Source organism: Brachyistius frenatus, unplaced genomic scaffold, assembly GCF_029030835.1.
Source record: "Brachyistius frenatus isolate BFR_SWC_R1_liver_20210118 unplaced genomic scaffold, ASM2903083v1 Contig_13, whole genome shotgun sequence".
Taxonomy (NCBI): Eukaryota; Metazoa; Chordata; class Actinopteri; family Embiotocidae; genus Brachyistius; species Brachyistius frenatus.
In genome coordinates this window covers 3,731,345-3,758,213 of record NW_027210612.1, presented here as the reverse complement: position 1 = coordinate 3,758,213, position 26,869 = coordinate 3,731,345, and the positions used below count along the sequence as shown (strand labels likewise).

Here is a 26,869-nt window from a genome sequence, read left to right as displayed (position 1 = left end):
GGGAAATGGTATCTTACATAAACCATGAAAAAAATGAAGCACAAATAAACGTCCTTATCTACTAAAAACATGGGAACCTTGCATCCAACAAGAAATCAGACAAACGGCAGAAAAGCATGGAAGGAGTAAAAAGAATTTACTTGTATCTGGAGATGCCATAGTGGACACAATGACTGGTGGACCCGTACGTCGGCTGAGCTTCTGGTTAGCAACAAGGGCACCTTGGCCTTGAACGGATGCTCCAACAGGGACGAGGGCATTGTCTGCTGCAGGTCCCCCACCCTTACGCATCAGCTGAGGACTAGGGTGAGGGCTGTGCATGGGTGACAGTGGCAGTATGCTCCTGTCCCTCTTCATCAGCTCCATGGGCACTGTGTAATTGGTGGAGTATGCTTTCGGTACCTGTTGTGGCGGCTGCTGTAAAGCTGGCATAGATACCGGCATGTGCTGTGGCATACCTGGCATGGAGTGAATAGATCCTGGCATGGCTGGCATTGACCCAGTCATCTGCTGTGGCATTATCTGCATACCCTGCATAGACATCCCTGGCATGGTCACCCCAGAAGAGTAGGCCGACATCGGTCTTGACTGAACAGCTATAAGGGATCCAGTGTACGGCCCCGGGGCACGAGGTTGGCCTGGGTAGCCTCCAGAGGCCTCCAGGAGTTGCTGAGAAGGGGCACTATTGGGCCTCCTAACCATTACGTCTCCCATCCTCGGGGAGATGGTTTGCATTCCCCCAGGTGTCTGAGGGGGCATTAGTTGGGGATCCACAGCTAAACCCTGAGGAGGGTGTGGTTGATTGTAGTGCTGCTGGTGGTTATAAATGTCTGAGCGATGGCTAAAGCTGTTAGAGCGGCCTCGTATGGGTGTCTGAGGTTGGGAGGGGGCTGGCGCAGCCTCAATGGGCCGCTTGTAGTTGTGGACCATGCGAGACAGTACACGAGCCTGGCCGAGGTTGGGCGCAACAGTGCGGACATCGTTCTCCTCCATAACCGCCAGCATGCTAGAGGAGTCAAATCCCTGTTGGATGAGTGAGGAGATGGTGCTCTCGGAGAGGCCTTCATTTCGCAGCAGAGAAAGGTACTCGGGATCAACTGTCTTCTTGGGTTCGAAAGGTAAGGGCGTTTGTGGGGCAGTTGGGGGAAGAGCAGGAAGAGGAGCAGGAAGGGGAGCAGGAAGTGGAGCAGGAAGTGGAGTAACTGGGGGAGGAGGGGCTGGAGTTTGGGCAACCAGCATGGGTGCAGGTGCAGCTGGGGCAACGGCTAGAGGCTGCACTGGAGCAGGAAGCGGAGCTGCCATAGAAATGTTGGGGTCGGAGACTGGCATAGTCGGTGGAGGTGGCAGGACCTGTTGGAGCTGCAACTGTTCTTGCTGAAGTTGCTGTTGCTGTTGCTGCACCTGCTGTTGCTGAAGCTGTTGCTGTTGCAAGTGCTGCTGGAGTTGTTGCTGCTGAATTTGTTGTTGTTGAAGTTGCTGTTGCTGTAACTGTTGCTGTTGGAGTTGCTGATGTTGTAACTGCTGCTGTTGTAGGTGTTGCTGCTGATGTAATTGTTGCTGTTGTACTTGTTGTTGCTGTTGTAATTGCTGCTGTTGTTGGATAGTGTAGGGTGAGGCTGTCTCTTGCCTCATAATCATACCTTGACTCGCAGGATCTACAACTAGACAGGTAGCAGCCTGCTGCTGCGGATCCAACGGGCGGCCATTAATATCAGTGTAGATCGACTGACCGGTCAGAGGTGGAGGCTCACTGGCATACCGAGGAGACACCTGCTCCATACCATAGTGACCAGGAGATGGGTCTCTGGAGGGTATACGCTGTTGGCCATCTTGCATCATCTTGGCAACAGTTACAGCACCAGCTTCTCTATAAGTGCGATTCAACTCATGAGCAGTTGGAGGAGGGGGAGGAGGCGGTAGAGGCGATGAAGGGGCTTGAGGTCCTGATCTCCCTGCCTGACCCTGATCCCACGCAGCACGAGCCCCGGGTGACATCCCAAAATGAGAGCCTGACCTGCTGAGTGGATGAGGGTGAGGCGGCGGAGGCTGATGCTCTGACCGGTAAAAACCCTCAGTTGGCCGAGGAGTCATGGCCGGGTCATGAGGATAGTAATCCTGATGCGGAATGGATCCTCGGTGAGCCATGGGCGATCGTTCGTAGTGGTTTAGATCCGGCACAGAGCCCTTCCTCAGTCCCCGTGAGTCGTGCCGCTCTGCGTAAACCTGTCCGTAGAGAGAGTCTTGGTAGGAATACGGGTCGCGTTTCAAATCCAGGTCAGGGGGACGCACTCCTGGTGGAGACTCGTACCACCCTCCTCCCTCTCCGTATGACAGAGAGCTCCGCCGGCCTGCTACTCTTGCCTGCTGCTCGTATACACCGTCAGCCCTTTGCCACTGACCCTCATTCCCCCCTAAAGTGTCCCAACTGTGGGAGCGTCCCAGACTCAACTGCTTGTTAGGGACTAGCATTGGCAAAAAAACTAAGAAAAAAAAGCTGAAAAAGCGTTAACAGATGGAAAAAAACAACAACACAAAACTGAAAAAAAAAAGAAAAGAAAAAAAGGCTCCTGGTAGTGTGTTTGAAAGTTCTCCTTCAAGTCTTCATGTACAGTAGTATAGAAAAAAATAGAACCAAGAGAGGAAGGAGGAGAACAGGCAGAAAAGAAGATGAGCCAAGGTCTACTGTTTCACCTGATATCAGGTTGTAATATTGTAAGTCCGTGCTATCAGGTGACTCCCCCTTTGGCTGGCAGTCCTTGAATAATTAATCTCTGGTCATGCCAGTTTGTTGTGTGTGAGGAAAGAGGATACAACACAAACACATCCACATCACACCAAACCACACAAACACTGCTGAGGTAGCACAGTTATTCCATGGAAGACACGGCAACAGGGTGCATGCCTGAGATGGCCACCAAACATTCGTTGAAAAAAAAAAAAAAAAAATGAAAGAAGAGGATAGGTTGGGTTATAGGTTGGGATGGGCATGGGTTTGTACTAATCCAATAGGCTTTATCTCTCCCGTCTCTGGGACATTTTACTCGCTCTGCCGATTGCTATGAGGGATTACATCTAAATAAAGCCTGTTTAATTCCACTTCCTACTGTGATGTCATCTGAACCAGATACAAGCGTATCTGGTGATGATGATGATGATGATAGCAAGGATTTTGATTCCACCCCGAAACCCTTCACCCACTCCTCCAGAGGCACCTACCTGAAGTTGCTGATGACGATGTGTGCTGTCGTCAACAGGTTTCAAATCTTAGTGTGGTAGATTCACAGCGCGGGGAGGGGAAGCCAGGCAAGGCGCACGGCTTCATTGAAAATAACTGAAATACAGTTCTCTCAGCTAAGTCCCATGTGCTGTCAGTACACATCAAATCCACTCTGATTGGACACTAATCCTCCAGGCCCCATGCTTGCAGCAGAGCCACCACGCAACTGCTGCCCAACTCGCTCCGAAATGTCCTTGATGGCTCCGTGGTGCTCGCTGTCACCGACTCACTCTCCGTGATTTGGGATCACTCTGATCTGCTGTCCGTATGTTCACTGCGGGACACACGAAATTGCAATGCATGGGAATTGCAGACTGTACAATACCGGCAACATTTGTCCTGTTCGCCCTCCCAGTGATGGTCTCATTAATCAATATTACTGTCTGTTCTGTCAAAGGAAATGCATCACTTGTACAGGAACATATTTCATTTGCCCATTTATGTCGCTTCATGAGTTCTATCCATATGCATCTTACTGTTAGTAAAATACAGCACCTTCCCCCTCTTTCACAAATCTCTTCTGATCTCCTTCACTTAGAGAGGCTCTATAATCTGGATTTGCCCCTTTGCAGAGAAAAGTAAAACACTGGGGGTGTGTCCTCGGTGTGCATCAGTATATGTGTGTGTGTGTGTGTGTGTGTGTGTGTGTGTGTGTGTGTGTGTGTGTGTGTGTGTGTGTGTGTGTGTGTGTGTGTTCGTCTGCATACATGTGTGGAGGGGGGGAGGGTTCTTTTTTGTAACAGCAGTTAATCCAAAGCACCTACAACCTTTGCCTTGCAAAAACACTGTGCTTACTACACAAGCCACATAACACCAGATCATTCCGCTTCATTCGAATACCCCATAAAGAAAACCAGCTACAATTTCCTACACTGTCATATCATGCTGTGGTCATGAGCCATACATTAAGATATAATTAATGGAAGACTTCTATCATTTCGTTTACTGAAGGTGATGTTCAATTTATGGCTTTGAAGGGGAGTACCCACAGCTTCCTGCATATCTCACTTCATGTCATCGAGACTGAAACCTGATCCCTGCCGGATCCCTGTTTATTAATGCATGAAAACACATGTAAAGTGAGGAAGTGTCCATTTCCATTCAAATCTAATCTCAGAGGTAACCATAGCGAGGGGCAGTAATACATATTTTAGACGACAGTCTCTGTTAACATCAGCATTGAGAAAAGTTCCTGAATATCTCACAGAGGAAACTGTGCTGACACGTCAGTCGTTGGCACTAATATCTTGTTTAATCACAGTTGTGTAATTAGAGTAGGAAAAGATCAGAGAGGGAGCGGAGGGCTCTGCTGTTTTCACAAGATGACAGGAAAAAGCTGATGACAGTGGTTCCAAAAAACCCAATTGCACAGATGACTGGGAACTTTTTTGGCAAGGTCGAGGGACCATTAGCCCGCTTGATGTACGAAAGGAAATTAAAATGGGAAGGAGAGGAAGCAAGAGCGAGCAGTCAGAGAGATCTGAAAGTGACTGTAAAGATGAATTATTAAATCAAAGCCGAGACATGGAAAAATCACTTTCGAATCCCATTTTGATTTTATTAAACAGTCACAGAGTTTTGCTGTTATAAAGTCAATCAAGTTTTACAGTAATTGCATGTATGAGTGTCATTCATCACCTGGAGGCACTGGTGAGGTCCTTTTGGCGTTTAATCCTGAATTTATGCAACACTGCTCTCAATGCAGTCAAAATCAGAACGGATTTTTTAATTTGTAAAAGTCAGACTTTATGTATATCATTTCTAATTTAAATACTTGTTTACAAATATCATCACAAAATTAAGAGTCTGATGAAAGTTAGGAAAGTTTTGTCCTAAATTTCTGTCACAATATTCAAAATGACATCCACGCCAAGGGCAACAGCGTATGGACCGTCCCCCCCCCCCGTCCCCCCGACTTCATCCACTCTCATTATTTCTTCTGGCCTGATTCTCGAGAGACACTGACTACAGCAGAGCCCCAGGAAGTCAACTTCAAACAGAGAGATGGGAGCAGAGGTGTGTACTCAGGGTTTGCAGATCTAATCCTGACAGGAAAGTAAATCACAGAGTTCTGTTTGTCTCCGACTAAAAAATGTTTGACTTTCAAATTCTAATGTTCCTCCGTTTGCCATACTTTGCAGCCTGTGCACACAACGCCAGATTCACTGTAACAGAAGGATTTAGGAATTAAGCCGGGGATTTTAGAACAAATATAATACCACCCCAGCAGAAGCTTGTAAGGACCTTAGACTGAATACGACTCAAGTGGTGAAAAAAAATTCAAAAGGACTAAAACATATAGAAACCTCAAGTAAAAGAACCTCGGGTAAAGATGCAATTATGTCGTTCAGGGTTCTTTTCACTGCTAATAGATTTCAGGAAATACTTTTTCCTGGTACAGTAAAGTGTTTTTTGTTTTTTTTAGCACGAACAAGGCTGACAGGATGTACAACAGTGAGATCTGTGGCTAATCTGTTGCACAATATGCGTGCCATTGTTTAAGAAACACTCTCTACAGCTCCTTGTCACTCAGCCCTCTCTGTCCCTGCCACCACATTACTATTGCAGCTAAGCTGGCAGGAGAACCGGAAATCTGCACGTACATGTTTAAGTGCGTGATTTTACTGTGTAAAATGTCTACATGCTTTACCAAATGTCAGAGCCAGAGAGTTCACATGCGAGTAGCCGATTTAGTAATTTGCTGTCACCCTTCCATCTATCCACCCACTCTCTCTCTTTCTCACAGACACACACACACACGCACGCGCACACGCACGCACACACACACACACACACACACACACACACACACACACACACACACACACACACACACACACACACACACACACACACACACACACAACTTGGCTTGGGCCTCATCCCGGATCCCCGCTCAGCGTTTTGACCCTGTTCTGCTCGTCGTCTGACGTGCAGCAGAGACAGCAGCGGGCCACGGTTGCTTCGTTAATGTCCCTTTTCATTCATTCACACACGCAAACTGCTGCTAAAGCCTTGGCCTTGGTCCGCCGTGCATACATGAATAAAAATCACACACTAACTCAAAGTGAATACTGCTCCGCAACAGAAATAAAAACAACTGTCTCCCATAGTGTGACACGTCACGTACCGAAGGCATGATTTGAATGTTAAACACACATTGACTTATGCATGAGCGTGGGGCAGGAGGCACTAACTGGAAATGGGATTACAATGCCAGTGCGACTGCAAAGAATAATACTGTCAGATGAATTGTAATACACACTTAACAGACATTATGTACATGACTGCCTTCGATGTGATTCCAGTGAGATTATTTGTCTCTGAAAGCATCTCCGTAGAGACAAAATGGACTGTAAAATGGAGGTCGATGGCAATGAAGCTGGTACTTATCTAAATGACAATCAAATATTGGGTTAGTGTAAAATTCTGAAGACACACTTGTTTTGTTTTACCCACGCTACATACACACAGCAACACAAATTGTCCAGGATTTCCTCCATGTCATTTATGTTACGCAGAGATCTTTCTACCCATAATCTATCTCCTTTGGGTGCATCTGACCCGTCCTTCATCCAGTCTCCAGCTCGATACAGAGAAGCCACAGGTCATGACAAAATACTTAAGTGTTGTAGCTGAGGAGTTCATTTTGAAATTAGATTTCTTTTTCCAGGAGCTCATTTCCAACTTTCAACAACTGCTATAAACTCAGAAAAAGGCAAATGCAGACACTAGACAGAAGAAAAGGAACAAGAAAAGTCGCACTCTCTAATGATAATAATAATAAAATCACACATGCCAGGTTTTCCTTCCAAAAATAACACTTTCTACCATATTTCTATTTTCTCTTTCCCCTTCTGCTCCCCCCACCTCTCCATTACCCTCCCTGCCTCTCCACAAAGCCTATAAAGGGCTCATGGATTTTTTTTTTTTTTTTTTTTGGTGAGGAGCCTGGAACAAGCCCAAAGGCGGGAGGGGTGGTGGTGGTGGGTGGGGGTCCGACTCAGACACCACTCCGATGACTTCATACCAGAGGTGGAGCAGGAGGAGGGTTAGTGGGAATGAGGGGGTGCAAGGCAAGGCAAGGCAGGGATAAAAGCAAAGAGGTAGATGCAGTAGAGCCCTGAATCTGTGCTAAAAAGCTCAGGATTTTGAGCCCCCTAGACCCCCCTCCCCTTTGGGGGGAGGATGACATCAGGACCCCCCCCACACACACACACACACACACACCCTCCACAGCCTCCCTGACTACGCTCTCTGTCCAATATATAGGGCTTTGTTTAAAGAAAAAAAAAAAAAAAAAAAAAAAAACTCGCAGGTCGCTTAAAATGTGACATAATGAATAATTCAAAGGCTACATTTGGTATTTTAGTTCGACTGGTCGCATTATTTACTATTCACTATCAAAACATTTCCTCCGGCTGTACACATGACAAACAAGATGTATTATCAAGCACCGACATATTTATTTAACCGCCAACTACAACACTTGGAATGGCCATGACAAATTCCACTACCCCACCTTGTGGTGTTTGCGTCCAAGCACAGATTCACAACTTGTAAAATCAACATTCAGGAACATGCTGTCACCGCGACCTAGTTCACGTCGCAGCGCCGCTCACATCCCATCTCTGCCTGGATCAGTCAGTTAGCTCTGGCTAAATGGGAATGGCAACGACTCGCACTTGCTGCCCGAGCCAATGCATGCTGGGTACACAGATGGAGCGGACAGAAGGAGACGCAGAGCGAGAGAGAGTCGGAGGAAAAGAGGGGGAACGAGAGAGTACGGGAGCTGATGCTCACAACAGATGTTTGCCACAGTTCCCTTATTGCAGTTACACTCTTCTTGGCACTTTATCAAACCCACAACAGAAGGAACATTTGTACCATATACATTTTGGAAGCTGATATCTAAACTAAACAACGCTGTTGGGCTTAATGGTGAAATAGTAATTTGTATAACCAATTAAGACTTGACTTCACTGATGGATTTACTGATACCAATTCAACAAAATCCTTCTGTGCTTTGAGACAATTAGCTTATTATTTAATAGTTGATTGACACAAATTTTAGAAGGACTGATTTTCTTTTGTACACACTTAGACATGTGATTATTTTTACTCTGGTTTAATCTTCCAATTATCTGTTAGAATAAGATTGTTTTTGTCTTTAAAATGTCAGTAAATGGTTGGAAAACAGAGAAAGAACTCCAGGAAATGTGTGGTGTTACTTAGAAAAATGACTGCGACAATAAACTTCAAAAATCAACATAGGAGCGAGTACATTTTCTGTTGGTCAACTAGTTATTTCAGCTCTACATTTTCATGCAGCTAAACATTGACATTCAAAGGGAAAGAGCTGAGGTGCAATTTCACGCACCCAATGCCATATATCTAAATAACAGGCTGTCGTCCACAGAAAAAAAAAAATTGATCACAAGACATGATGTATCCAGCTCTGGGTGGTTTACCAGCTCGGCTGAAACAATTTCCTGTGGAAAAACCCTAATTTGATTATTGACTAACTGTCAAAAGTAATTCATCAAGCAAAAAAAAAAAAAGCCAAATGTTTTCTGTTTCCAGCTTCTCAAATGTGAGAATTTTCTGCTTTTCTCTTGTTTTATATTTATATTATTAATATTTCTCAGACTGTCGGTTGGACAGTATCAAAGGATGGTAAATCACATCAGACATCCTCGACATTAAAAACATCCACCGTTCCGGTAAAAATCTACATTCCAGCACCGTGACTACTTTTGATGGGAGTAAACAGCCACACTTGATCAGCCATTTCAAATTCGATTTAGGCCAAAGGGACGGCTCAGTTAGCCACTCATCACAATGAGTAAAGATGTAATCAATGCACTCCGCTGTGAAACAAGTATTGGATTGACACAGTTATCCTCAGAAGATAAATGGAGATTAGGGAGGCCGCCCTCGCTGTCTCGCTGAGTGAAGCCTGCGACGGCAACGCAATCACAACCACTCTATAACGTTCTTGTTTTTGTCAATACACATAATATGAACTTTGATTTCTATTTCACGCCTCAGTCCCAACACTCTGTTTATAGATAATAGTGGGTGGCTTTGACATTATGGTGCAGAACACCCCATGCCTCTGGTTTTGAAATACCCTTTTTAAATGGTTGAGTAGATTTAATGCTACCGTGAAAACGGCATGATTCACCACCCTCTGATCTTTTAACTTCCCCGATGTGAATCACCCTCTTCTACACATTTTTTAAGAGCAGCTGTGGTGACTAACTGCACCAAAAGAAATCATTGTTGATAAGCAGAGGAGAGGGACACCGCAGAGGATGTCTGAGGCAGATCAGAAAATATTGTTATATGATGTTCAACCTATTGTCTGCTTAGTCATTTCTTCTCGTGTAACAAATGTGTTCCCAGGCGAGGAGGGTTGGTGGTTTTGAGAGGTTTGCGATGCCACATGTGGCTCTCATTCTGAGGGTGGAAACAGACAGCATCACTGCTTCATTTAGGAAGCTATTAAATTGTGTTTTTGAATCTCAGAAGGATTTCTCTCAGAAGTGAACAAAGAGGAACGCTGATATTTGACACTGTGCAGGGTTTTAATGTGACTTACTTGAACGTTTCTCAGAAATATGGATCTGATTATGCTTCACTTACAATCATATACCTAATTATAAAAATGCTAAATCACCAAAAAAAAAATTCAACAAAACACTGCAACATAACCTTGTTTCATTATGTCGTGTGATTCACTTTGGGGGAACAAAAAGTTATATCATTGCTTTTTTTTTTTTTTTTGGACAAATCAATATTCGGGTGATGAGAATGGACAGCGAGGGCAGAGAGCAGTCAACAAGAAAAGAAAGTGGGTGGATGTAGAAGATAACAGAGAAACAAACTCCAGAGGTGTAGTTTGAAAATGCAACTAATGATGATTATGAATATCAATTGATCTGATGATCAGTTAATCATTTTTTTTGTCTATAAAATGTCAGAAAATGGGTAACTGCACCAAACCCAACATGAGCTAATAACAAAGCTCGTTTTATCCAACCATCAGTCCAAAGCCGAAATACGAAGGGCATCAAATTCTCCCCTTTATCAATTTAGCATTTTGTCTTTAAAGAAATTAAATGTCATGTAAATTATATTTAAGGGGTGTAATCAAGTGTAGATGGTTTTTAATCTCAAAATCTGGACGGTGACCTGCAGAAATGTTTCAGAGTCAGATGAAATAAGCTCCAGTTGAATGATTGGAATGACTCGGAGACGCTCGAGGAGCAGCAGCTAGCAGCCCGACCCACATTACAAAAAGGACATTAAAAGACTAATCTTGCACAATACGGTATAACACAGTACTGAGTTTGGACACACACACACACACACACACACACACACACACACACACACACACACACACACACACACACACACACACACACACACACACACACACACACACACACACACACTAAATAAACATTCAGACATTATGTAGCTCCTGTCAATGGTTAAGTAAAGTAGAAAAAGGGAATAAAAAAAAACAAAGGGAAAAAACTCTGGCTTTGTGTTTATCTCCATTTTAAACACACGCACACACACACACACACACACACACACACACACACACACACACACACACACACACACACACACACACACACACACACACACACACACACACACACACACACACACACACACACACACACGTAAATGCACAAATGCTCACAAATCAATCCCACTACCCACCATAATCAATCCCAGGGCTCTGAGGAGTGCTTCACTTTATTACAAACTCCCAACTTCATCTCCAGCAATCTGGAAACATCGAACTCAAGCCTCATTCAGCCATCAACCCAACCTCCTCTACCACAGAAACACCCACCCACCCCCACACACACACACACACACACACACACACACACACACACACACACACACACACACACACACACACACACACACACACACACACACACACACACTTTCTCTCAGCTAGACAGCTTTCAAAGATGAAGTTCGGAGCCTCGGCTGGTCCCAAGGCTCCTTTTTGACACACACAAACACACTTATGCAAATAATCCCACTGGCTTTTCTCTGAATTTGTTGCAGCAGCAGGCTGAAAAGCTTAAATACTTGTGGAAACTTCATTTCCATATAACAGTGGCGAGAATCACACACACACACACACACACACACACTCAGAGTTAGTGTGTGCGCGCACACAAAGACACAAGCAACCTAACTAATCTACTTCTAAATCTACAACCAGCATCTAAGATCGACAAACAAAGAAAAAAGGAGAAGAGTCGGTCTCACTCACCCTCACAGATTCTGTCCAGTCGCTGACGTTTCACTTTATGTTTGTCCACCAGAGCCATCCTGTCACAACTTGAAACACTCTCTTCTCTCTTGATTTTTGTCCCCACCTCTCTTCTTCAAAATCTCCGTCGCTCACAGTCCTCAAGACCTTAGATAGTTGATGTTTTATACCTGAAATTCAAGAAAGCAGAGACAAAGATGATTACTGACAGTCAGTCTAAAAGTGGTGTGGCATTTTTGAATTTTAGAGTATTTATCTAGGTTTTTATTCCTTTCTAAAGGGACAATGCCCTGTACAATATCTAACATAACTGCTTCCATTTTATGCAATGCTAATTTACATCTGCTGTCCTTTTGGGAGGCCAAAATCAAAATACACTGTATGAATAAGGACTTACAGCAGTGAATTATGCAAATCAGTACATCACATACGCCGTATAAAAAGTGTATGATGTGCAAATTAAATACAAGGGAAGGCGTGTGAAATACAAAACCTAATAAAATGCAGAGTCAGTGGTTACACAGTTGGGTAAGTTTTAGCTAAATCTTTTATTTGGTTTGATTTGTAAATCATGATGTCCAGGCTTCCTCAAAGCACATCACAAGGATTACATGACCTGTGCTGCACAGTTGTTCCTGTCTCAAAAACCTCGGAAGAGTCACCGGATTTGCCTTGGACAAAATTTAGACATTTACAGTGCAGAGACTCAACTCTCCACTAGAGGGAGCCTCATCTCAGTGAGCACCACTTATTTAATCAAATCAAAAAAAATGTCACTTCTGCAAACCAAAGCTCCCCAAAATTGAGTAGAACACAGCACAAGCAGACAAACAGAGAGTGATTGAGTAAATGAGGCATTTATAGGCAGTCATTATGTTCAGTGACTGATGCTACTCTGAAGAGCAATCTTCTAATTGGCTCCTGCTGAAGCCTGAGGGACACGGCACAGTTTTTTTTTTTTTTTTTTTTTGGTGGGGGGGGGGGGGTCAGCAGACAGAGATAGACAGAGGATGGCACAGGAATGCACACACACACACACACACACACACACACAAAGAGATGCAAGATGACAAGCAGAAATGTGGGCTTGCACACACGCACGCGCGCGCGCGCACACACACACACACACACACACACACACACACACACACACACACACACACACACACACAAAGGGCAACGAGTCACACAGAGGAATGTGGGTCAGTTAGTCAGCAGACAGGAGGAGGTTGTATCAGCAGAATAAAGACATAAAAGGGGATTGGTGGGAGGGAGAGGAAAGTACTACAAAAACATCATCTAACAGGATGAGTACAGTGTGACACCATCCTCCTCCAACATTTTAACTGTATGTCTGTCAGCACTTTTTGCATTTATAACGCTGTTTCTTTTCCATAATAACCTCCGGGCTCGATCCAAGAGTGGTGCACTTTCACAACGGCTTTCACTTGACTATTTATTTGATGATATATTGATATTTGCGGTGTAAATGCAATTCTAACTGGTGTGTTTTGGTGGGGCGCAGGGCAGGCTAAACAATGTGGCTGAATGATGAATTGATGCTGCATTTTAATTTGGCCAGCTGTTGGGGCAGGAGAGGGAGTCGGGAGGTGGTGCACTGCAGCGAAAGTGAATTTCAAAGAAACACCACAGTAGGTGCCTGTGTTTCTTTAACCCAAACACATTTCAGCTTGTTTTACCAGTCAGCTGCTGTGTTTCAGCTTCCCTCCTCCACAAGGTATGCCTTCCTGCCAAAGAGCTGAAGACCCACATGTGGGAGTCAGAGGAGAAGTAATTGAGCAAGAGGGAAGGCAGGAAACAGTCACTCAGAGGCGGGGGAGTCTATGAATAGACTGGAGGAGATATGCATGGGCATCTCTGACTCTGTGCTGCATAGGTCACGACTGAATTTGGCCGTTTCTTATAAACTCTCCCGATATAGACTTCACTTCCCTGACAGCTGCCTCAGCGGACAAACACAAAAATACAGGCTGCAATATTGATGGAGGAACGAGTGCCAGCAAGACAACTTCGCATACATTACTCTAATGTCATGGTTATACAAAATTAGGGTGGTAATAAAATTAAACGTCACAATTAATTGCTGTGCAATCCTGTACAACAAGCTTTCTAAAGTCAGCAGTTATTCTCGAAACTGCAAGTAAAATGCAGTACCACGGAAGGCCACTAGGGGCTGGCTCCAAAATGTCTCCGGCTCCAATAAACTCACATTCAGAAAGCATTAAGTTCTCTCATGAAATACAAAGTCACTACTACATTTTTTTTTTCCACAAGTCATTATGGTGTCGTTTACTAAATTCACTCCTTCTGATCAGTGTTCTGGTGGTCCTTCAGAAAATAATTACATCATTATTTAGATATTAGATCTCAAAGACAGGAATGTAACTGTAATGAGGTGTTCACATTAATTTGTCTACCACATATAATTCAGGTCTACATATTTAGAATCAGTTTGTTCGCTGAATAAACATTAAATATATTATCCTCAAAACATTATTGGAGAAATACATGCCGTTTTCGGATAAATACAACCTAAAGTACTTAATATTTTTGGTTTATCACTTATATGTAATGTAATCGAGAACATACACACCCCCAACCCTCTACCACCATCATGTACACCAAAACATCATTTCAATCATGACATTTCTGCTTTCACGTCTCAAGTTACAGTAATGGTAAACCACATGGGTTGAGAAGAACGGCCTGCTCAGCAGTTTGAGAGCTACATTTTCTCCAAAAAAAACAAAGCCGTGGTATACATGACTTCATTTCCATAAATTAATTCCAGAGATTTGACTCATGCACGAGGGAGATCCACTCCATTTCTAGACACAAAAAAAAACAGAAAAAAAAGTTGACTCCTCTAAGCGGGTTGAAAAGTCAACAACAACTTTGAGCAGAGCTCTCAGCCAGAGAGGAAGTACAGTATTCCCGCAGCCCTGAGCACCGTCGCTGCAGGATTGTTACTTGACTAAGTGCTGTTATACAACTTAACAATAAGGGGATTGACCTGAGAGAAAGTATGTGCTCAGAGCCGGAGGAGAGGAAGAGAAAGCGAGGAGAAAGTCTCACACACACACACACACACACACACACACACACACACACACACACACACACACACACACACACACACACACACACACACACACACACACACACACACACACACACACACACACACACATATTTAACATGCATGCAAACAACAGGAACACACAACTCCTGGGACTGTGTGCTCAGTGTAGAGAGGGCTCGCTCTGGCCAGCACACACACACACACTACACACACCACACACACACACACACACACACACACACACACACACACACACACACACACACACACACACACACACACACACACACACACACACACACACACACACACACACACACACACAACACATCACAGTGTTAGCTGTGGTTGGGTAGTCATGTTCGCAGGTTCCCTGACAAGTCTGTGAATGCTACCAAGTTAGATCGTGACCAGAGTAGCTGCCGTCTGATCTGACGAGTGATGCAAACCTCACAATATTCTTGGTAATAGAACTTTTTTTTTCTTGCTTTTGACAGTGACAGGATTTGACTTTGTAGGCTGAGGGAAAACACGGATTATAACAATATATAAAATGTCTAAACGTTTATGCTATGGTATGATTTATGGCAAAGATATCTGATATTCACGACACACCACGTCCGCAATGTAGCCAGTCCACAAGTGTTACTTTGTAATTACATATTGCCTTTCTACTTGAAATGCATTTCATGCACTGCTGGACTTTCTGCTGCGACTGCAACCCGCCATGATTCCTGAGTGAGACCATTCTTCAAGGTAAATATAATGTGCATCTAGAATAACATACTGCAACAGTATCCTGTGCAAAACCCTGCCGTTCCAAGTACACCAGGCAGGCTCTCAGTGTCATCATTTAAAAAAAAAAATGTTTTACATACTTTTTTCTTGAGAGAAAAAAAATTCAGTTTACGTCCTTTAACCCATACGACTGAATAAATTGCTTGTTCCTACCCTCATATACGACCAATAAGAGTGTTTCCTTAATTAGTGCCACCGCTTAGGTTTAGGCACAAAACTCCCTTGGTTTGGGTTAAAATGACGACTTGAGCCGCGTTCTTCCGACTCGTGGTTGGAAATGGAAGGTCTCCTGTATCAAACTCACCACCCAACCCGCCTCCTAACAAGCAAAAACGCACATGTTATAGAGGTCAACTGAACTGCGTCACTGAAACCATTTGTCGATTCATGGTTAGTGATGATTGAAACTACAAACGTTTTCTTCACCACCGACATTCATGTACAAGGACAGTTATTTGTGTCATATTATAAGATTCCTGGGTATTGAAACTCTTTAAACCTTCACAAAAAAAAAAAAAATTCAGACTGTTTTTTTTACACAGTTGCATGTTTGGGCTGCTGAAGTGTGAAGTTGCCCTGCAACGCTTTCGCTTCATTGTTAATTTCAACCGGTAATTTAAATGCCGCTCACACAATGGACCTCGAGAGGAGCTCTTTTTCATGCACTTTAACAGAGGATAAATCAGGAGCCCAGAGTTGAGAGTTGTTCAAATTTAAGAGCTTTACAACAGTCGTGAAACGTGGCAGATGTCCACCGCAGATGTGCTTCTGAAGCTTCTCTGATTGTGTCTCGGAGACACAAACAGAAGAAAAATCTTTATTTAAATGCTACATAAAAAACAAAACAAAAACCGTCTTGAGTGCCTCCACAGGAGTTACATTTCATTGTTGCAGCTGTTGCATCACTCGTAGAGGTTATTAATTCATCCAGTGCTCTTCCATCTGACACCTTGTATTTCACAAGCACAGAGAGCCACTTTCTCACTTAAGAAACAAATCTGTCTTTCAGCTCTTTATGTTACATCTCTCTCACGTCTTGAGCTCATTCTTTTTCTACTCCTTTGGTGAAGAAAAGTACATTGAAAGGCGGCCCAGGAGAGCTTGTTTAGGTCGGTAGTAGCACGGAAAACACAGAAGGAGGAAAGAGAGAGCGAAACAGAGAGAGGTCTTTTTCCGACTGAGGCCGTCTCTCAGAGGAGCGCTCTCACCAGATCAAGAAACCTGTGGGTTTGGCTGAAGGTGAAAAGGCACAGAATGAAGGAAAGCTACAGCTTTGACTGTGTCGTAACACGTGCTCGCCTTAAATATCCATGGAGGAATTTACTACAAGGGGGAGTTCTCATCTTGAAAAAAAAAAAATTAAACGTCTTGCTCTTTCTTTTCTTGGATTATCAACCGAGCCTCCAGCCCTTGACCTCGGTGAACTAGTTTAACTATGTGAATTTAAGGAGGGAGGAACAGCCCATACACACAAAGAAGGGAGTGAGCTGCAAAAGTATGCAGTCGAAGACTCACACAAGCTGAAGGGAAACCTCGTGGCCTTTAGATAAATCATATAAAAGTCTTTTCTACTTGTGAAGCTCAAAAAAAAAAAATATTATAATTTCTTTCCTCCGGCAATAATCTAAAAATCTGCCCGTTTGCTTTTTTTTTTTTTCCCAATCTCTTTGTGTTTAAATCTCTCTATACATTTTAAATTCAGCCTTGTCTATTCATGTGTCAGACATTTATGTCATAATTTTGAAGGAAAAACTGGGGAATAGGCTTATTTATATTTTTTGTTTGAGTTCGTGTCTGTACAGTCTACATGAAGCTGCAACCTGCCCTCGGTTAGCCTGGAGCTGTTTGATTTAGTTCAAGTTGACATATTACACAGTGTCTTGTTTGTTTAATCCAAACAAAAACTTGTTGTTTTAACACTCTTGTCTTTATACTGATTAAACAATTGAGATATAACATTGCAACGAGTGAGTTTTAAGATGCTGATCGGCAGATTGTTTGTACCATTGGACAAAAACAGGCCAACTGCGCCGCCGTTTTCACTTTTTAAGCAAAGCCAAAGTGAAATCAGCCAGCTTCATATTTACAGAAAAAACATGAGTCACATCAATCGAATAAGCATATTTCCCATAACGTTGAGCTATTCCTGTAACATCCAGGCTGAATACGGCTTAGAAAGCAGAACTACTGGAGATGCCGTTTCTGGACACGAGCTGCTTTAAATCTCATTAATGCAGCGCGTCGATGGACAGGGATACCCTACAGTCAACATTTTGAGGAAGAATTGTGTTGCAGCTATGTAATGTGACTGCTTAAGAGTCTATGATTTATGCCCCTGAAAGTGCAAGGTAGCAGAAAAAGAAGAGGCAGAGAGGGGAGGGTAGTTAAGGTTTCTCTTCTCTCATTAATCGGATAGTTGGGGCTCTGAGGGGCACATAAAGCTGCCACTCAGACCGCTGATTTACACCTCCTGCCTCCCTGCCAGCACCCTTCTTCCTCTCCGTCTAAATACACTAGTTACTGACAATTACAACCGTCCTCTCTTTCTGTCTCTCCCTCTCCATCATCATCATCACGTTCGCCCAGGTCCGTCAGTCCACCGGAGTCTCTACATGTATCCTTTTAACTCCTTTTGCATGTGCTGTCAGCCTCTGGCAGACAGCGTGCTTTTCGTTCCACATTTCTCCTTTACATCGCCTCCTCTCTGAACCATTTCTCCCTCTCCCCCCTCCCCCTTCCCCGCTCCATCTTTCTCTCCTCTCAGCTCTAAATGAAATGAGACTGCAGCAGTACTAACTGCTGACTGGGGCTAATGCACAATTTTGTAATAATGCCTATTCGTTTAAGTCACGCGGGAAACACATAATGGTGACATTATTGTGCACGGTAGCCTGTTAGCCAAACCCATTGAGGCTTTCGGCGTGGCCTGCATTCCTGCTCTCTCCAGCTCCTTTCATCTCGTGAAGTAAAACAAAGTCTGGCATCAAATTTCCACTCACATAATTGGCAATTTATTTTTTCAAAAGACAGAGTCCATGTTTGAATTAAACAAAAGGCAATGTAAAATGTCTCTGTGAAATGATGCTATGAATCTCCTCTTTTATCTGACAGGATAGATACTGAAAACATATTCAGTGATCTCAATTCACAATGCACACACATGGAAAAGCATGCGAGCACGTGCTTTTATTGTGGTAATAAATCTGTCTATTCCGCTTTACTGTTGATGGTTAACATGACGACGGTGACCTCAGACCCGTTTCTGTGAGGGACAAAGACCAAAGGCATACGACTCTCACATGTTTGAGCAACACACTTGTGAAATTTGGACCGGCTTCTCTTCAAAGTCACCCTGAGACTGAATAAGATCAAACTCCCTGGTGAGGAATGTCAGGCATGATAGTGAAAGCAAATTAAGGACATCTTCTGTGACGCTCGCTGCGTCGGAAGATGTACAGATGTAAGAAAGATGTACACCAGGTTTGCGGGTTAACCGATGCGTTGTCATGGATGCTGGAAGGCGGCAGACAAAGAGCAAACATGAGATGACACCCGACTCTGGCGGTGTATTAGGGCCATTGTAGGATAACAAAAAAATTTTTTTTTAAATAAAAAAAAAGCATTACGGAGGTGGGAAGGGGTCAATACTTGGAGAAAAAAACTCTGAATTTCCAAGTTTACAGTTGTACATTTACAAAGAAAAACACGTATCTGGCATTTAAAGTCACACATTTGCATAAAGGTGCAACATCAAATCATGGTAACCTTTTACTTGTGACCACAACAGTGTTATTAATTCATCCTTGAATCCAAGTGAACATTAGTGCCATGGGGCGCATAATGCCTCCCGTCACAGCTATCGTCGGCGTGGAGGCATAAAAAAGACAAATATTTAAGTAATATTTTAAGCAATGAAATAACTGACTGACAAATCAATACTAAAACAATTATAGTTATCTACAAGCTATGTTACAATCAAGGCATATTCTGGCTGCGAACTCTCAACAAAGTGATCTCTATAAAGAACAGTATACTTATGATAATCGTTTAGTAGCCATGGTAACATGTACAGATGTGCGTTACCATGTGAGTGCAGGAATTTTCCTTGATCAATCAGGTCGGAATGAACAAACAGCTGTGTGCTGTGCTCTTGTTTTACATGGTACATTTTGGAAGTTCCTAATTAGAAAAAGAAGTGAAGTAACTATTCCCTGTAATATTAATACACAATTTCTCTTTTCCATGCCTGGAGAGCATTAAAAAAAAAAAAAAAAACAGATAAGGCATAAAGTCCTGCATGAATGCAAAACTCTCCAATCAGTGAGCTTCATTTCACAGACTTCCCTCTTAGTTCATTTGTAAAAAAAGCAGACCTCACCAACACTTCAACAATGCTTCATTTGTTTTTCCTTGTTTCGAACCAAATGTGAAAACAACCTCAGACATGAACATTTCTCTTTTTATGACATATATCCATGAGTATTTTTTTTTTCAATCGTGGACAACACCAGGAAGTGTAATCCTCTGAGGTCGGTGACTCCAGAGGGTAAAGAAATGACAAATCCGTTTTTGTCCATATATGAAGAAAACAGGTCTTGCCAGTGACACGCTGTTGTCTACAGACTGTGCAACTGTAATCAGATGGTGCCTTCGTCACCTCACCTTGTTCTTCTCAGCTCTTTAGCACCTTTCCATTCCTCAGCTAACAGCTCGTTAACACAAAGCCTCAGCAAAAACAGACACCTTATCTTTCAGCACAAGTCTAAACAATTTAGTCAGAATTACTGAAAATATCTAACCTTCTGCTCACTGATTTCTCTCCTGAGTGAAATGTTAAAACCATTTCGCTGTAACGTGACAGAAACCCCAGGACAGAGCGAGGATGAGCGATAAAAATTAAATGATATTTTAGGGCCATAGAACAATTAAGCGTCGGAGAGACGGCCCTCAAATCTTTCCAAAAAAGGAAATTAAGTGAAAAAATGATGTTGTAACATGGCCAATCTCTTTAAAACTCCTTCAGCCAAAGGCTGATCGCAGAATGAAGATGTCATGAGTACCAATACAGAAATAAATTTAGGATTCGCAGAGAAGCACCGAGCATGACTAACGAGGAGAGACTATAAAAACGACTGCTTCTGGGTCTGGAGAGCTCAGTGAGGGTTGGTGAAGGCAGTCACAAGAAGAAGGAAGACAGATAAGCACAAATATCTTATTTTCCATGTCACTGCGATCACAACATTACTGGGAAAATGTTGTCTCCGTGTAACACATGACTGGAAATCTTTTCCATGAAACCCTCTCCGAATAGTCTAATTAGAGCCATTTTTGTGTGTTGAGGTTGGCCGGTGCCAATTCTAATTGTTGAACTTGATGATCCGTCTTTTACTACCAATTACCCACCGAGCACCTGATGCATATGCAACAACTGTAAAAGCAATTAAACTGCAAATTAACTGCAGAGATGAGTTCATGATGGAAGAGCAAACGCTCTTATTTTGATTGAGATTTGATTTACAGTTCCCCATTACAAAGGGGAAGAAAGCCACGATACAGAAATGTAATCCTCAATGTGAAAGTTTCCTGAACCCTGGTACTACTAATTCATCAAACACTTATCTGAACTTTGGCATGTAAATAAACACATTTCAAAAGTATGAAGTATGTTTCACTCAAAGTAGATTATATTTTCTAATCTTGCTTCACAGTTCACAGATTGTTTTCATTTGTGCAATGGTATAAAGGATCATTTGTTTTTGTTTTTTTGTTTTTTTAAAGGTCTCAGCTGGTATTTAATACTTTCATGGGGATTTCGCATAAAATATGCAATGAAAAACATGAAGACAACTTTAAAATTGTGCCGTGTTATTTATTGAGATGAAATGTATTTTTCAGATGTTTGTTTCCACAAATTTTTAGCATTAACATTTTTAAGATCTTGAAACATTGGGGGCTCGGGCCCAACTCAGAAATCTCCAGATTTTGACCTAATAATTTCACCATCTGCAAGTTATTTCAGAGTAAAACAAAAACAAAATGACGAAAACCCCACTGTGCTTTATCAGGTGCCAGCTTTCACGAGATGAAATCAAAATAAACGATTAAAATCTGAGTTCTTATTCGTCTTAATTATTATTTTTATTGCCTAAAGCAGGTGTAAAACCCTATAAAATGGAAAGAGCCTTGACATTCATGAAGCAGTCATATGTTAAGATTTTATATTGCCAAAGCTTTTGTTAAGTTTTGGGAATTGATTAACTCTGAGTTTGTGTTAACTCTGCTTGTCTTATGTGTCTATTTAAAACCATCCTCTTCCTCAGCTCTCCAGTAGCTCTCTCGGTGTCTCATCTGTTTGTCACACTCATCTCTTCTGCTCTCACACTCTCTCGTATTCTCTTCTACTGCATCCATCAGCAGATGCCAACCAAAATAGAACTGAATCTACCATTATTTTTAATGTGATGATTATTCATTAATCCATTCCTGTTTTTCTGAGTTCCTGGCTATTCGTAAAACATTCAGGGCCTCTGACGCCTAATCTGACGACGCCAACGGAGCATTTTTTTTTTTTTTTTTTTTACATAGCTTCTGTCTTTCCAACATCCTATGAACCAAAATAAAACAAAAAGTTACAGTTCATGACTTATCTTATTAGAAGTTGTTGTCTTGGCATGTGTGATACGTTTTCAAGTGTCCACCTGGAGGACTCTTGGTTACATTTCAAATTTCTCACTGCTGCTGCCAATACTAAAATGGTTCCAGTACTGCACCAAAGATGGTGTTTTTTAATCCTTTGGTTTGAGGATTATAAACATGTTTTTAAAGAAATCTTTGCATTTGTGTCCGTTTTTAAATAAGGAGCTGAACGAGAAGTTTTCCTAAAAAGAAAATACGGTCTAAACTAAGTTTTGATTTTAATCAGGAAATACTAGATTTGATTACTTGACAGCATTCGATATTTCCGATTTGGTGGTTCTAAGCGTTGCCCTCCATCCACTGTGTCTGTGATTGGCTACATTCTGCTCACCAGGTTAGTCTAGCTCAGCTGGCATAAAGTCAAACTCAGCTGTCTACTGGCAGACATTTCCTGTAAATATAATAATTACAAGAACAAAGTGAATCATAATAACTTCGAATCAAGGTCCAGAGGCAGAGTTGGACCTTGATAGTCAGTGCTGTGAGCCATCTGGGCTGCAGGGAGGAGACACTGTGCTCTGATTGCCAAAGGCCAGTTGAACCAGGTACAGTAGTAATTTGTCCAACACGGCACAGTCAAAAGACATCATGTCAGGTTCTACAGTAAACTACAGATAAGGCAACTAGACTGTACATTAATAGAGTAAATGGAGAGTAAATGGGGTTAAGAAAAGGCCAAGCTTGCCCCAGAGGCCAACTCGCCATGAGCTAAATGCCACTGACCTAGATTAATACCAACCACAGCAGCACCAGGACTATCAAACACACCCCGGTTTCCTGTATCCTGCCTTTCTGTCTCTGTGTGGAATGATTCCATCTGTCAGTCTCAGCTGGGCTGTGAGAACACTGCTGAACACTGCTGCCCACACACACACACACACACACACACACACACACACACACACACACATACAGACAGAGACCAAAAAACACAGACGCATCGGCTGGGGACTGAGGCCAAGGTGGGTGTCTGGCTGCATCCTGCCTCCAGGGACAGGGGGGACGGGGGGACGGGGGGGTCTGACAAAGGCTTGGGGACGGGGGAGCGAGACACGAGATTGTAACTGTGGTCATGATGGCATGCAGCAAGCAAACCATCATAAGAAGTAGTGTTCCTTTACAAGGCTTTATAATTTCAGCCATGATCACGAACCGCACGGAACATTTTGTGTCAGTGCAACCTGAAAAGACCTCTTTTCAATGACAACATGTTTTTCTATTCATTCACCTTTGATGAGTGCCACACTTGCAGTACCATCTTTTCAGCCTCCTTCAATTAATAGCTTTCTTATACGGCCAATTTATCATTGGCTCCATATTTATGTTTTTCTGTCTTTGTCCGTGTGCCGGTAAAAGTGCATTTGCCTGCTTTTACGTATATGCGTGCGTGTATCAGTCAGGTTTATCACACTGGCATGTTTCGCTGTCCAAGGACAGCAGCTGGGATTCAATAGATACTAAACAGAAGAAACACAGACAGCCAGAAAAGAAGAGGCGGCACACCCTTCAGCCACCTGTGAGTAAGAGCACACAAGATGAAACTGAAGAAAAAAAAGGAGATAAGACAAGGGCACAGACGGATTAGGAGGCATGACTGATATTCAGAGGAAAATAAGTTAAAGGGAGCTTAGTAGCAGAGACGAAAAAGTAGAAGGACGATAAGGTCAAGGATAAGATTTAACCACGGGAGAAAAGTGGAACAAAAAACTATGTTCTTTGACTTATTTGAAATATTTCAGTGGTTCAAACTTTCACTGAGGCTGAAAAGACCAGAAAACGCATAACCTTGTAATCATATTAGTTTGCTACCGACAAAAAGAGACACATTTGTATTAAAATGCATCAAATATTAACAATAAAATAGCTCGTGCCTGCAATACAAATTGCATCTCCTTTGGTACATCAACTTTATGCCAAAACAAAAAAAGAAAACTTTCCAGCAGTGCTGCACGGGCTGCATGACTACACGGGAGAATGCGAATTTTCCCTATTTTCATGTTCAAATTTGACTATGCTGCTTTCTTAAGCAGTCAGTTCAATACAACTTTTGGTAAAACAGAATCCCAATGCAGCAGCAAAATCCCTGACAAGGCAGTGAACTGTAGCACTGTTACTGTATTAATGCACCCCCCCACCTCTTCCTCCCTCTCCGCATCTCCTGATGGCACAAAACTTAAATCATTGGAAAATTGTTCATCAGCTGAAAAGATGTTTTAGTCTGGGAACAAAATCCTGTTCAGTAAATGTTATATTTTTCATTACAGTTAAGTCTCTGCCAGGTTTGTCAGAGTAGCATAAATAATAAAAAAGATGAGAAAAATCACATGCATAAACGTGTATAATACCTTAAAATAGCATTTGCTAAAGCTGCCTTAAAACCCCAGCGACACCTATTTCCAACCGCACACAGAGTCCCGAGGGGAGCATTCACAGAGGACTGAGTAGGAGGGACTAAGAGTCTGTGGCTTCTCCCGGGCTCGGTGAAACATTAACCCAGAGTAAATCCTTTTCTTTCAGGACCAGGAATCAAACATCTCAATATGGGTGAAAATCAAACGCGTCTTTGTGCGAACGAGCTGACGAGTTGAAAAGCCAAACATCCCACTGAGCTTCTCAGCAGCTGAGAATCAAAGAATTTGCCTCAGGCTCGCTAAACACTGGTAATATCCATATTCATAATGGAGATTGCTCAGGTGATAAAGCTCCATCACTCAGCTTTGACACTCACTTTGTCAACAATTCCATAACTGCTAACAATGAGTAGATAATGTGACACTTTTCACCACACACGAGTGATGAGAGACAGGATGACAGCTTTCCCCCGTTTAGATCTATGTCCAGCAACAAGTAGATAACTGCTATTGTGTCACATTGTGTGAGCACGTCTGTGTGTGTATTTACGCTCGTGCTTTGCGGCAGCGACCATGCTGATGTCCAACCCTCATTTAAATCAAAGAGAAGTGCAGCCTCTCACTTAACAGTGTAGTTGAGGAGTCAAATGGTTTCATGGACATCTGCCAGATGTTCCTATTTGGACTCCAGCCAGTATTTATGCAAGCAAAGAGGCTGCTATGCATGGCAAGCGTGGTATGTAGACACTTTTAACCTGGCCTGGAAGGATAAACCTACTGCATTAAGAAAATACAAGCCGGGTCGTCCTATTGGCCGGAAAGCCGAGTCACACCAGCTTTAACGAAGCATCATTTCGCAGTGAATTCATTTCACTCCAATATAGATGAAGCAATCAATAAGGAAGCTCCAAAACAAGATGAATGGCTTGCAGACAATTAGGAGCACATTGTAGAGCTGCCGGAGCGCACCGAACGATGCTCCGCCACTATTTTCCTCTGCACGAGGAAATACGATGTTCAGTTTTCTTGATCCAGTTGAAATTCATTCACCGTTTTTAAGTGCTCGAAGATTCAATGACCTCAGAAGCGCACGTTATTCAACAGAGCCAATAAAACAAACAGAATGGTCAGCGTTGCCATGTTCCCATTTAAGATGTATTGATTGATAAACGATATAGTCGACGCCTCGTTTTGCTCCGCTACCGTATGTCCTATTAAAGTTACTGCATCACACGTTCATACAAACTCAACACTTCCTGCATCCATGTCAAATTGAAAGCCCTCTTAGCGTTTCAGTGGTACAAACCCAAGTCATTTATTGTGAAACAATTGCAGGAACCTCAATGAATAATCCAGAACAACCATTATAAATAGCATGATAATATTGTTGATTTCATTAAAGAAATTATAATATCTGAGCTGCAATATTGACTATTGTATGTAAACTGGCCCAACCAAAAAAATAAATAAATAAAAAGAGCCACAAACACAGTTAGCTGGCTTTCCAGCTCAGAGAGCAACAAAACTCTTAACTGAATGAAATTATACAACACAGAGTAAAATATCAAGAAGGAAAGAATGGCCCAAAAATCGTTCAAAGAGCTATTTTCACTGACTTGGTCCATCCATGTTACCGGCTTGATACCATGTTAGAAGTCAGCCTGCCAACATACAGCAGTTCATAAACTACCTTCGTGTCTTAGCATTCTGTCAAGAGACTTTCTAGAACCAAATATGTCACACCGGCATGTCAATGAACTTGATTGGGAATCCGCGTTAGCAGCTGCGGAAAATAAACTCTCGACATTGTGGCTTTTTTCCACGCGCGTCGGTCTCGCAACAAGTCGCCCACGACCACCGGTGGAGTCTCAGCCTGTGGGAAACTAAAAGACTTTACACCCAGTTCAAAGTCCGGGGAGATCCACGGCACTTGTGGCTGGCTACTGCTAACAAAACAAGGAGCCCGGTGCCTCGCGGCAGGGCTGTCCGGCCCAGAGCCGCGGGGAGGTGGGGGGATTGGCGCGTTTTAGGTAGAAGAGCCCTACTCAGCCGCTAAGCAACAGTAAGCTTGTAAAACAAGCTGTTGCACTTTTATCTGCATCCTAACTATTGCAATAACTCACAACAGATGCCTGATTTTCAAAAACAGATTTCCCCGAGGGTTTATTTTTTATTTTTATTTTTTTTTTGCATATAAGCCTATTCTTTGAGCTTATGTGTCGAGATAATCGCCATGCTGCCGTAAAGAAAGAATGTGATCCTTTAAAGAAAAGAAAAGAAAAAAACAACAACTTCAAACCCCATGTACCCAGTTAATAAAATGAGCT

The 26,869-nt window shown here is 42.7% G+C and overlaps 1 protein-coding gene across 5 annotated transcripts in view; it reads right to left on the bottom strand.

Annotated features, from left to right (window-relative positions):
* The window catches only part of ctbp2a (C-terminal binding protein 2a), a 67,355-nt gene that overhangs the window by 33,930 nt on the left and 6,556 nt on the right, over nucleotides 1-26,869 (bottom strand). For 3 of the 5 annotated variants that reach the window (XM_069692831.1, XM_069692834.1, XM_069692832.1), the window contains exon 2: nucleotides 11,595-11,764. In XM_069692831.1, the coding sequence (XP_069548932.1) occupies nucleotides 11,595-11,652 (58 nt within the window). In that variant the 5' untranslated portion in view covers nucleotides 11,653-11,764. Of the gene's footprint in view, nucleotides 1-140; nucleotides 2,470-11,594; nucleotides 11,765-26,869 lie in introns of those variants that run through there. The other 2 variants (XM_069692829.1, XM_069692830.1) reach the window with 2 other exon arrangements.